Genomic DNA, 13,000 nt, shown 5'->3' with positions numbered 1-13,000 from the left:
CTTGGCCGGGTACTTGTATGATATATTTGCATCAGTTGTCACTAGTTACCCTCTTACAAACCTGGTGTTTGGTTGGTATCATGGCCATGGACGATTTAATGAAATATTCAGTGTCGCAATTGCTTCACAAAGGCAAATTTCACAAGAGTTACATGCTTCCATGTAACTTATTATCATATTCGGAGAATTCTGCATTTAGACTATTTTTTCATGGCATTGTGATTAAAAGAGTGAAAAAGAAGTGGTAGGCTGCGAGCTAATGAAGAGTTGGTGATTGGGTTTTGTTTTTTGTAGTTCTTCTACGGTTACTGACAGCAGCAAACAGTAAAACTGGAAGACCTCAAATTGCAAAGAGAGCAATAGAGTTGGTATAGCAGCGGCTGGCAACAGATGGATGGCGGAATACTTTGATGGAATAAGCGGGCGATATATCAGAAAACAGGCGAGGAAACATCAGACATAGTCCATAACCGGATATCTGGTGGCAAAACTCATGATAGAGAACCCATATAATCTTCTCGTTATATCTCTCGAACAGGACAAAAAGTTAGCGAAGCCTAAGCTCACACGCTCTGCGTCATTGGACATGTTAGCGGAGAGTTCCTGATACATAGCGTTTCTATTTTACTAATAGACAAGTCATCTATGAAAATGTTAGCTGGCAACATTCATTCCTATTGTCTGTCTGCATATACACACATCAATGGAACTCGGAAGATGCGACAGCTAACTGCTGCTTATGCATCCAAAATATTTCTTAGTTTTGAATTTTTTGTTGTGTTTACTGCTGCTTTCTAGTTGTCTTGAAAATATGTTGTCTTGAAACACTTATAAAAACATAAAACGTGAAAGGAGTGTCAACATAAAATTCTAAATATCTTTTTTAGGCCAACCCTAGTTTGTTTATGTATTTATTTATTTGAAAGATTATAGTCTCAATTAATCAAGGGGAAGATCCGAGGAATTGATTATTAATAAAGGTAACTCGTTATATATGGAACCAATTAGTTTTCATTGGAAGTCGACATATTACTATTGCAACAATTGAAACACCAATGCCTCAAGGATTGACTTTTTCCACACTCCAATGCGTCTCTCCACTACCATCCTGTCCTGCTGTAAATATCAACCTCTCGTTGCTCTTCAAATTTAAATAGTCAACCTGTAAAAACTACATATGATATGTTCAGGTTAACAAATTCAGATTGAAGTGTAATGACACTTAGGAATCTTACCTGGCCGAGGTTCAGAACGAGTAGGCAAAATACACCAACAGAACTCATAAAAGAATCCAGTGTAGGCGTTTCTGTTGGCTGTTGTTCACTCGCAAAAAGAAGCCATGGTGCGGGCGCCAAATACTGCATCATCGATTTAAGAGAGCAGGCAAACCAAGACCTCTCTCTTTGCTTCGCGTACAAATTAAAGGGAAAATATACTCATTATTGGTTATTGTTACGAGTAAAAAAACTGTATTTATAGACAGAGTTTCACTCGTCAAGAAATGGATGTGTTTCTTACAACGATTCTCTACTCCATAACAAGTCATAAAATTTTATGATTGAATAGGCTATACTAACTGGCAGGGCGGTTTGGTTCCATAATATTCCCTACGGATATGGACTATAAATAAGATTTTAAGGAACCAAAACAAAAATGGAAACGAAGTGATTTGTGATTCCTAAAAAATTTACAAAGATATCTTATATTCACAAGGATAGAACACAAGTCAATCTAAGATTTCAACATATTGTGTGCAAAGCATAAGAAATGAAGCACCAGATGGCAAACTGGACCTGCTACTTTTAATGTTCTCACTGGCAAACTTGTCAGACATCAATCAATTTGTTCTTCCAGTTAATGGTGCAAAGCTAAACAGCTTTTGGACTTGGACCTGCTAACAAAAGCTCATATTTACTAAATAAACTGTAAACTTTGGGTTCTCGCACTGATAACAAAACATAAAGAGCTGGGACAAATGGCGATGTAAAAGGAGGCACAACAACAAAAAAAAGGCCACGGAGTCACCTGAAGTTTAAATGGATCAGAATTTGTTCCATCTATGACATCTACTTGCCCACCAATCCGGAATTGCTCCCAAATATTCGTGAAATACCAACAAATCTGAACTATCACAAAGTACGAACAAGGACAAGTGAATCAAAAGAACTATTTGAAATGCAAAAGCATTGAAGCTCTCTCGTCCATTTAACACCGACTGCAAATTTATCGTTAAAAAATATTTTTATACCTCAGCAAATGGACAGTGCTTGAGATCATCAATCTGCAATGTGCATGTAAATTCCAGAAATTTAACAGAAAATTACTTGCAGGTAAAAGTATAGTCAACACGAAGAAAATATTAATTTGCAAGCAAACATTTAAATGTAAGAAGTTAAAATCTAGTTCTTCTGTAAGAAGTTAAATAGCATCCTTGGTAAGGAATTTCAAACGCTTCAAACATTAAGGCTTTCAAATATTCAATTTCGTTCTTGTTGCCACGCTCGATCAATTGAGGTAATAAATTTCAAATTCATGAACCTCAAATCCTCACATAAACTAAGCAACCCCAAAAAGGATTTAGCAAAACAAAGATCAAACGTTGCATTGCAAACAAAACCAAATGAACAGTTAGTGCCAATAAAAGGGGGATGGAAACTAAAAAAACGAAAAAGACGTGAGTGCGAGAATCGGTGTTGATTTGAATCTTATGGCCGTCATCTTGGAATCCCCTGAATATCATTAAAAACCCAGAATTCACAAAGACAACTAAAGAATATATGATCAAATCAAAGAAAATACAAAAAAGAGCGTTCAATAATATATCATTGAGCTGCAGAAACCAACCTGAATACAACAGTGCGATTGGAGGGTCTGCCGTTAGATGCTACAGAAGCCTGCATTCGAAATGGTCCAAAAGATTAAAAATACGGAGACAATTTTAGAAGAAACGATGAGCAATAAACGTGATATTCCAACACGAGAGATAATTGTATATGTGGGTTTACAATCTGCAAGAAAGAAGAGTGGTTGAGGTGGGAATTTGATTGAATTGAGCTGAGAACGAGCTGCTTCCATGACGCCGCCGCCGATGGACTCCCCATTTGCTCTCACTGCTTGCAGCAGCTCACTATCTTCTCGACGAGTTCATCAATGCCATTGGTTAGGTACTCGGTCGTAAGCCTTTCCAACACTGGTTGTACGGCTAAAACTCATTGCAGTTAATTCATTTCAATAGATCTAACAATAATTAATTTAGTTAATCATTTGGTTCTGATTAATCAAATATTAGTTTTTGTCTTGATGATTTTGTTAATTTTCAAAAACAAACTCGTATAACTAAATTACGCAAACAAGCTCAATTTTCTTTTTGGGGAAAAAAAAAAAGAGAGTTCAATTTTGCTTGTTTAAGTATCAATTAGTTATACACGCATCACGCATGTAGTTTGTTAATTTATTTTCAAATACTATTTAATACGACTAGTAATATTTTTTTTATCCAAAACTTTGCACGTCAAATATTCGGAAAAAAAATTAATGCTCACTTTTTAATATTATTTTTAAAAATTGGATCGAAACGCACATCATTAGGTTAAAATCAAGCAATAATTGATTAAAAAAATATTAATTCAAACCACCAAGCTCAATGATATTAATTTATATATACTTTACACGTATGTGAATAATAATATAACATCCTTTGATCAACTCTTTATAATACAATGTCCAACCAACCACCTTCAGCACTGAGATTATGTGCTAAAAACTATAAAGTAAGCACAAGAATGCAAAGATATACTTTAAACAAAATTTACTGTATAACATTAGTCATGCTATATACGAATGGTACCACAAGTACACCTCTTGATACAAGAGGGATATGTCCAACCATATCTGCAAATACCATATAGACCAAGGCAGAGGGTTGAATTTGACGAAGAATATCAAACTCAATAATCTCCGTTAATTCCGAAGATTCGAACTTTGTGCATATTCGGAAACTTGGCAATAACCATAACAAGTACTGCAAGTGTGTTCAATGATAGCATAGGGTGCCGGTAGTCGGTTGTATGCGAAGCAATCAAGTAGCTGCAAGTAAAACAAAAGGGGAAGTAATCTATGAATGCACACTAGTTAACTAATTTCAGGTGATGAGTTATACCGGTAAAGGAATAGATGGAGGGCTTACAGAACGAGAGGGACAACCGTGAGGAACTTTCTATTGCGAGTGAGCTGCTTCCCATTATCAATCTGCTCCCACCAAGTTAAACCATTGTAAATTCCCTGGTCCTCAGCAAAAGGAGTCCCCTTTTTCCAATGGAAGAAGTGGTAAGTTACCTGCAATTAAAAGCATATATGCACTGCTAAGTTAATCTGATTAGATTAATGTAAGCTTTACCCAAGTTTCACATTGACAAACTGTTTATAACAAACTTTTTAAATATCACCCCATAAAACAACTATCTGATGAAACTATAACACAATTAACACACCAAAAGTTTGTGTTAACAGCATGACTCCATGATGTGAATTATCTGGAACGAGTTTCCCTTGAATGTGATATTGAACAGGTTGAAAGATAGATTTTCCCAGATTATAGTTGTTTAACAAAATAAAATGGAACAAGCCCGAACTTCTGAATTCAAAAGTTACGATGAAGGAGAGAATCAAAGGATGAAGGATAAAAAGAAAGCATATTTCAAGGAGCCATTTAACAGCTGCAAAAACATCAAATATAATACATTTCAATCCTAGGCAACATCAAATTAGGAGTATAAACAAGCTGAGTTAGCAACAAACATATTTCAGAGCTCAAGCACAAATCAAACGCATATAATGTCATGTAAACCCCGACTCAAAACGAAACACACCAAATCAGAGCTTGTGGTCGAACCTTTCTTGGTTTCCGACAACAGGTTGGTCAAGTCTACACTCGCAAGCTTTTGATGATTGATCTTATTTTTAAAAATATCACAACTCATAATCATACATAATCATACACAAATAGCTGGGAAGGATCTAATTATCGATCGAACCCAATATTCAACATAAGAGAACAGAAACATCAATAATCCCCCAACTGGCAAGCACACATCAAATCAGGATTAAATATACTCGCGACAACATCAGAATACTCAAAATCTAAAAGCTCCTAATACCGGATTAGCTGAATAAATTGCAACAAATACATAGACATACAATGAAATGACCGAGATTAACAATCGTCCAGGCGATTCCGGGGGTACAATTGAAGATCGAGAAAAATAGGAACCAGAAGAAGAAGAGAATGAGAATATAAGAGGTCCAGACACCGGGGTACGTGAACCACTCGGTGTTCCGATTCATATCCGGCGGCGGCACCCACTTCACGTAGAGATTATTCATCTTCCCCTACCCTCTCTGGTTGAGATCGTGATTGTCTCTGTTTTTGTCGCTGCTCCGTAGATAAATAAACTCGACTCAGTTTCGCACTCAAATTAAAATAAACAAATATAAATAAGTGATTAATTTCAGTTTATCCATTTCAAACATGTTTAATTAATAAATGCAGAATAAATAATTAGATCATTTTACACAAAAAATAAACTAACGGATAGTCATACGCATTATCAATAAATACTAAGAGGATCAAAATATAATTAGAAGAAATAGTGACAGACTACACTGTAATTTTGATATATAAATTAAAAAATAAATTGAAAAATAAAAGAATAACAATAACTATATCTACTGAACTACTTAACTTACATTAAAATTTTAACATTTTATTAATATATATAATTTTTAAAACAGATCATGACACCAAAGTTAGTTACTATAAGTGTCTCAAACTTAATAAAATAGTATAAAAGTATAGATAGAAGGAAGCATTTTTTTGTTTTTAAATTTTTTAAAAATATTATTAAAATTTTAAATTGAAATAATAGGAACAAAATACCGGAAAAAAACTTTACTTACGAATACTATACGAGATTTTAAGATTATATATTTTGTTAGATCTTACTGAAAAAATGAAAAATAATATTTTTAGCATAAACTTAATATTTTTTCATAAACCAGATCGTATTAGAAAATTGTCTCATAAAATTGATCAATGAAACCGTCTCATAAAAATTTTTGTGTTTTATAAATAAGCACACTTTAAAAAGTTATTTTGTTAAATGTTATTTCCGAATATTTCAATTTTATATATGTTTCGGAAAACTTAATCTAACATAGCTTATAGAGTTTCCGAATATGAACTGGATAAAGTCAATGATGCAATGCAGAATAGGACGCAGTATCCATGATCAATGAGTCAATTTTACCGCTAGAGCCAAACAAGTTAACAACAACCAACAACTTAAATTACAAGATGATACAAATCTGCATATAACACATAAAAATACTCATTAATTTGAGCAGCAGTATGAAAGTATGATGCCTGAACTCAGAATGGTCCATCCAATGGTCAATCAGCTATATTCGATCCATATCTTTCGTTACATAACATTTCACCTTATAGAACAAAACTTCCAACCAAGAAGGACGTGAGGGGAACAGTCAGATTGTCATCAACCTTGGTGCTCAGTGGATGGGATTCGACAAGAGCGGAAACAAGGGACACGATCAAGAACCCGAGAATCATATCCGTGCTTTCTTGAATGTATCCAAAGGAGGAGAAATAGAACATGAATCTGTTTTGAAGTTTCCATCAGCAAAAATTCCAACAAGTTTTGACTAATATTACGGGCACCAGAGGCAATGTGTGTTACCCGATGGAGGACAAGAAACCAGCAGTTGCCATAGCGACAGTGCCAAGAATTGTTTTGTTGCTGTTGTAAGGAAGTTTCTGACATCCGAAATGCCTCCCCACAATATCTGCCATACCTAAAAGGAGATGTGAAGGAGTTCAAGACTTTGATATGTAGTTCAATTCTAGGGGGTGGGGGTGGGGGGGGGGGGGGGGGGGGGGGGGGATATTGTGTGCCTGCGGAAACCAGGCAACATAGAGAATCCCAAATCTGACTAAGCAGAAAAAATACATATATAAATTCGGTACGAAAAACTATACCATCTCCAGCACAGAGGTTACAGATTGATGCAATTGCTATAGGAGAAGTTCTCCAGTACATAAAACATGCCCATGTAATCGTGGAAGCATAGTACAACGGTCCCTTGAGGAGTTCCCTAAAATAACAAACAACCCATTTTTAGTAAAGAATCCCACAAACAGGATTCTAGTATTACAGAAAGGAAGAAAAGAAATTTGGCCAGGGCAAGTGCTTCCTCTTAAACCAACAAAACATATTGGTCTTACAGCATCTTCAACTTACAATAACAATTCACTTTTCTCTTGTTCAAGTTAGGGGAAAGTTGCATTAAAAAAAAGTAAGGGGAAGGTTGAAGAGAACTCTATCTTCCATAATTAACTGTGCAAGCATGCCTCTCAGATACAGAAAGATCTTACTAATTATGTCTGGATGGAGAAGCTTTTTTAGAAAAGCATTTTTCTAAAAGAAATGAAGAGTTTTTGCTAAAAATGAAAAGAATTGCCAAAAATCAGATACTTCTGTCTCAACTTCAATTTCAAAAACATAAAAAAACATATAATTTTCACAACGAGAACCAAACATAAAACTGCTTCTGTTTCTCTTAAAAAAAATTTGCCAGATAACATCTTTGTTAACTCAATGACTTCAGCATCCAAACTCACCCTCAATCCACAGAACCATCATTGCTGAAATTCATGCAATGAACTTGAAAAAATTTCATGATTAATTTAATTTCAACCCAAACACACACACACGCACCATCGCAGCCGAAAAAGTCTTATGAAATCAACCAGAAGTATTACAATGGGAAGCATAAAATGAATCCTATCCAAGACAGACCTAAAAAGTGAGGGCAAGGTGGCAATCCCCTCAAAGGAAAAAAAATAAAAAAGATCAAATTTTATGCATATTTTCCTAAAACACAAGCCTAAATTACCCCTTAGCCCTGCTCGTCCTTCATGATCCATTTTCGGTCCGCCTTGAATTTTATTTCCATAGTACATACCTGTGGTCCCCAAATCTGCTCATTGACTTGACAGTTTTCTCATCTTTCCATATTCCAAGTCCCAAAAGAAGCATCTTAATGATATTGACTCCAGGAACAAGAGCTGCTAAAACTGCTCCCTTAGCATCATAACTGTCAAAAATTACTACAACCTCATAAATATAACAGCACCATACCAGCAACAACAAAGAAGTTTTCTTTCTTTATAAACTCAAAATTCACCTGAACATGGGCCAGCAAAGCATGAAAACTAATCCAACAGTTACGTGTACAATCTTCCTATTTAAATTCTAAAAAAAATAAGAATCAATAATAAATCAGAGTTGAGTAAAAGGGAATAAAGTTGTAAAGAGATGCTCCACATCACGATATAAATCTATTGATAGTTTTTTTTCCCTTTGCGGTATCCCCGGCGCTAGCTTAATGTGTTGAGTATCAAATCATTATTTGGGACCTATGAACTTAAGTTTTCAGGTAAATGAGTTTAGAAACATTTCTAAAGCAGAAGATAAACAAATATAGATACTCTTCAATGAAATCTTAGAACAAGAAACTGGAACAACGCGACACCATCTCAGACAGAAATCCCATATCCCCAGATCATTTCTCTAAAAAAAAAAATCGGTTTCCCTCCAATATTATACGAAGAAAAAAATTGAAAAAATGGACCAAGGAGAGCACAAGAGTGGAGTCGACCTGGTCAAAGATCCCTCTTTTCGCTGTTTCTTCCCATAGTCTAAGTAAAGACAAAGCTACCCCGCCAGCCAACACGGTGGCGATGACGTCATTGCAGAGCGTATTATCGGAAAACATGGCGGAATGCGAAGAAATCGGACGCAATGGGCTATATATCAGAGAAGAGGGAGGAAGATAATGCTAGGAATTCACGCAAAAAAGTTTCAGCAAATGGCCACGATTTTTTTATGAATGAAAATTCGTATAAAACAATTAGATTATAAATTATGATATGTGATTGAGTAGTAGTTGTTTAAATGTTTAAAATCATAAAATTTTGACTATAAATTTAATAAGATTTTAATGATATCAATATTTATTATATTTGATATTTAAAATCTAAAAAAATTGATATTCAAATATTAATATTATGTTTTCAATATTTTTCTTTCTTTAATTTTAATATTTGTTTTATATGTTTGAATACTCAAAAATCATATATTAGTATAAGATATAAAACAATTGTTATTTATACATCATATATTAATATCATATTTTCAATATTTTGTATTAATTTTTATTTGAAAAAAATTAAGATAGAGTACAAAAATAATTTTTTTTAATCAAGTAAACACATTTTTTTTTCAAATAAAATATATTAAATTATTTTAATATGCAATCCTATTTACAAAACTCCAACGCTGTCCAGACGAAGCTTACTACAATATAACAAAAAATATATTACAATCTTGACGCTAATAAAAACTATAAAAAGGTATGTAAGATAAATATATTTTTTATTTAAAAAAATCATAAATTTTAAATTTATCGTCTAAATATCTTTATACAGTAATTTAAGATTAATTTATAGTTCACCAAATAATTGTGCCATTTTAAATTTATTCTATGTTGCATTACTAATATATAAATAATTAATATGTACATTTAATATTTGATATATTGTCTCTTAATATACAAAAAAAACTCTTATAAAATTAAATTGATATAAACACATAAAACTATATTACAAATTAATATATAAAAGTTTATTGCAAATTCAATGTGTGCAACGTTGTTTTTTTTTTTTTTTTACGATATGTATGCAACATTGTTGTCATCTGGCTATTGTGCTACCTATAACATGTTTAGCTTATCTCTAATATATATTATATGTATATTATATTATTAAGTTATAGATACTTAGAATAATTAATTTTTGATGTCATAGTTTATTTTAATAATTATATATATTAATAAAATGTTAAAACTTTAATATATACGTCATTTGTATTTCAATTTTTGGATCTTTTTTTATATTTATTTTTAATATTTATATATCAAAATTACAATGCAGTCTCTCAGTATTTTTTATATATATTTTGATTCTCATTTAAATATAAATCAAATAAATTATACAAACACAAAACAAATACGTTAATATATAAAATTATGTCTTTTCAAAATAATACAATAATTGAGTATTTATTCTTCAATCTTATGCACGAAAATTAACTGGAAGAAATTTGTAGAGTAGATCCTTATAATTCAAATGGTTTTTAGAGGGAAAAAAAGACTAGGATCTACTTAGTTTCCCCCCTGAAATAAACAATCAAGAACCCATGATTACAAAATAAATAAAATCAGATCCATTGATTCTGACAGGAAGAACAATATCACAGAAACATCAAAACAAAACAAATGATTTTAAAACTTATTTTTGGTGGTCTATAGGGACATGATGATCTATGTACTTCATTCTCTGTATCCAAGACAAGAATAACCATGTAATGGTTACACCTGCTATTCTACTCTGAATACATAAAGACTAGACCTTTAACAAAGTCATTAGCCTGAAACTCTCAACCGTGGGGGGGATTGCAGATCCCAATGAAGAACTCCGAATCAGAAATCTTCATCAAGTTTGAAGACGTGGGTCTCTCCGTTGCCATTCAAACTCGACATTACAGAAGCTTTCTGGTACTCCCCGACCCTCTTCTCAAAGAAATTTGTCTTGCCCTGCAGACTGATCAGTTCCATCCAATCAAACGGGTTCGGCACTCCGTAAAGCTTGTTGTATCCCAGAGCGATGAGCAATCTATCGGCCACAAACTCGATGTATTGACTCATCAGCATCCCGTTCATCCCCACCAACGCGCAAGGAAGAGCATCACAGACGAATTCTCTCTCTATGTCAACCGCATCCCTCACAAGGCCCTTCACTTTCTCCTCACTAGGCTTCATTCTCAGCAAACCGTACAGCATGCACGCGAAGTCGCAGTGCAGACCCTCGTCTCTCGAGATTAACTCGTTTGAAAAAGTTAATCCCGGCATAAGACCGCGTTTTTTCAACCAAAATATAGCACAGAAGCTTCCGGAGAAGAATATTCCTTCGACACAAGCAAAGGCGATTAAACGCTCCGCAAAAGTTTCAGAGCCATCGATCCAGCGTAGAGCCCACTTGGCCTTCTTCTCCACACAAGGGACAGTGTCAATAGCTCGGAAGAGGCGATTCTTCTCAGCCGAATCCTTTATATAAGTCTCTAGCAGAAGACTATACATTTCTGAGTGGATGTTCTCAATGGCAATCTGGAACCCATAAAACGCACGCGCTTCGGAAACCTGGACTTCTTTCATGAACCTTCCAGCTAAATTCTCCAAAACAATGCCATCGGATGCAGCAAAGAATGCCAAAACATGTTTGATAAAATGCTTCTCATCGGCAGTAAGGGCGTTCCAATGGGCGAGGTCCTGCGACAAATCAACCTCCTCGGCTGTCCAAAAGGAAGCTTCTGCCTTCTTGTACATTTCCCAGATCTGAGGGTACTCGATGGGGAACATGCAGAAGCGGTCTGGGTTCGGCGCGAGGAGCGGTTCTTCCGGGATCGATGGCATTTTCGGGATGCTGCTGTTTGTATTCAGATCAGGGAAGAGGGAAATGGTTGCTTGTGAGGAGGAAGGAAATCGTGGTGGACATTAAATAAGGATGGGATTTTTGAAAACAGAGCGCCGGAATTTGAAAATTTAAGCTAAAATTTTGGCGCCTGCGGGGGACGACTGTTATTGTGCAAGGGCCTTAAATTTGGGTGGCGCCTTTGTTAAACGGTTCGACCTAACAATTTAATTGCAATAGCAAATAATTGAATTATATTAATGACAAGGGAAGGAAAGAAACCCAAGAGAGGGAGAAGGGTGAAATATGGAAAAAGCTAATCTTTGGAGCGTACAGAGGAAGATTCAGGTTATTTGAACTACTTTCAATTTTCAAGCCGGCGCCATTCATAAAATTGAAATTGGCTTGAACAAAGGAACCCAAAAATGGTTCCAACAAATAGGGATGTAATCGAGTTGAGCCGAGCCGAACTCTTGAATGTTTGAGCTTGGTTCGTTTATAATCGAGCCGAGCTCGAGTTTTATTTAACGAATATATGCATGGCTCACGAGCTTATTCAAGCCTTTATCGAGCATAAACAAGCTTAATAAATATGAATTATACAATTAAATTTTCATTAAATTAATTAAAAAGTAAATTATATATTTAAAGAAAAATATGTTATTCTTATTAAAATTTGTAAATTTATTATAATAAATAAATTTAATAGATTTTTCTATATAATTCATAAATAATATGCAAAATCAATAAATCAAATATCAAAACTATTATTTTTTCATCTAAAAGATTACTAATGAACTTACCAACGAACATGTTCACGAGCTAACGAACCGAATACTGTAAATCTTGAGTTTGGTTTGTTTATCTTAACGAGCCTCATTAAACGAACTCAAACGAGCTTTTATCGAATCGAGCTTCGAATAACTAACAAACGATTTAGTTCATTTACATGCCTACCAACAAACTTGTCTAATTGTCAAAGCAAGAAGCAACAGCGAGTCTGATAGGCCAGAAGCCGCAGAGCCCAACTACAGGCCTGCATGAGTATCAATTCTTAACTAGATTTACCATGGTGTAAAAATTATAACGTTTGGATTAGCCACTTTTTATGTTTACTAAATAAACTTTGAACATCAAGAGGAGTAAAAGAATTTATTAAAGTTTTCATAAATAAATAAGTATTTTTAGAAGAAACTCTTTCAAAATTTTATTAGTTTATTGGATTCAACCCGTTGCCCCGAATAAGAAACAAATCCACTCAACAATAGATAGGGGGTACCCCCATCTTGTTAGCCAACGAATTGCAAAGAAATGGCTAGAGACACTGGGAACACAAAACCTTTTTTTTGTCTAATAATTTGTTAAGCAAAGCATTAGGCCATCAGTGTAAAACAACAC

General features: G+C 34.3%; 4 protein-coding genes across 4 annotated transcripts; all 4 read right to left on the bottom strand.

Moving 5' to 3' along the window:
- Window positions 1-905: 905 nt before the first annotated feature.
- LOC142504737 (pyridoxine/pyridoxamine 5'-phosphate oxidase 2-like) lies at window positions 906-3,208 on the bottom strand. The gene is made up of 7 exons (XM_075617520.1): window positions 3,006-3,208; window positions 2,845-2,894; window positions 2,675-2,729; window positions 2,249-2,281; window positions 2,026-2,121; window positions 1,236-1,406; window positions 906-1,162 (listed from the first exon to the last, which is right to left on the bottom strand). The coding sequence occupies exons 1-7, from the start codon at window positions 3,099-3,101 to the stop codon at window positions 1,061-1,063; spliced, it is 603 nt and encodes a 200-aa protein (XP_075473635.1). The 5' UTR covers window positions 3,102-3,208; the 3' UTR covers window positions 906-1,060.
- Window positions 3,209-3,676: 468 nt separating this feature from the next.
- LOC142506032 (uncharacterized) lies at window positions 3,677-5,469 on the bottom strand. Its single transcript, XM_075619166.1, has 3 exons — window positions 5,197-5,469; window positions 4,187-4,335; window positions 3,677-4,086 (listed from the first exon to the last, which is right to left on the bottom strand). Exons 1-3 carry the CDS (start codon window positions 5,380-5,382, stop codon window positions 3,948-3,950), a joined length of 474 nt encoding a protein of 157 aa, XP_075475281.1. The 5' UTR covers window positions 5,383-5,469; the 3' UTR covers window positions 3,677-3,947.
- Window positions 5,470-6,235: 766 nt separating this feature from the next.
- On the bottom strand, window positions 6,236-8,962 carry LOC142506153 (putative phytol kinase 3, chloroplastic). Its single transcript, XM_075619313.1, has 6 exons — window positions 8,734-8,962; window positions 8,260-8,327; window positions 8,038-8,169; window positions 7,052-7,167; window positions 6,753-6,867; window positions 6,236-6,674 (listed from the first exon to the last, which is right to left on the bottom strand). The coding sequence occupies exons 1-6, from the start codon at window positions 8,848-8,850 to the stop codon at window positions 6,497-6,499; spliced, it is 726 nt and encodes a 241-aa protein (XP_075475428.1). The 5' UTR covers window positions 8,851-8,962; the 3' UTR covers window positions 6,236-6,496.
- Window positions 8,963-10,311: 1,349 nt separating this feature from the next.
- LOC142506118 (ribonucleoside-diphosphate reductase small chain-like) lies at window positions 10,312-12,013 on the bottom strand. The gene has a single exon (XM_075619265.1). The coding sequence runs from the start codon at window positions 11,602-11,604 to the stop codon at window positions 10,615-10,617; it is 990 nt and encodes a 329-aa protein (XP_075475380.1). The 5' UTR covers window positions 11,605-12,013; the 3' UTR covers window positions 10,312-10,614.
- Window positions 12,014-13,000: the final 987 nt, after the last annotated feature.

The sequence above is a fragment of the Primulina tabacum genome, chromosome 10 (assembly GCF_025594145.1).
Source record: "Primulina tabacum isolate GXHZ01 chromosome 10, ASM2559414v2, whole genome shotgun sequence".
In the NCBI taxonomy this organism is placed as follows: Eukaryota; Viridiplantae; Streptophyta; class Magnoliopsida; order Lamiales; family Gesneriaceae; genus Primulina; species Primulina tabacum.
The sequence above is the reverse complement of the archived record's forward strand: the minus strand, read 5'-3'. Positions and strand labels throughout refer to the sequence as shown.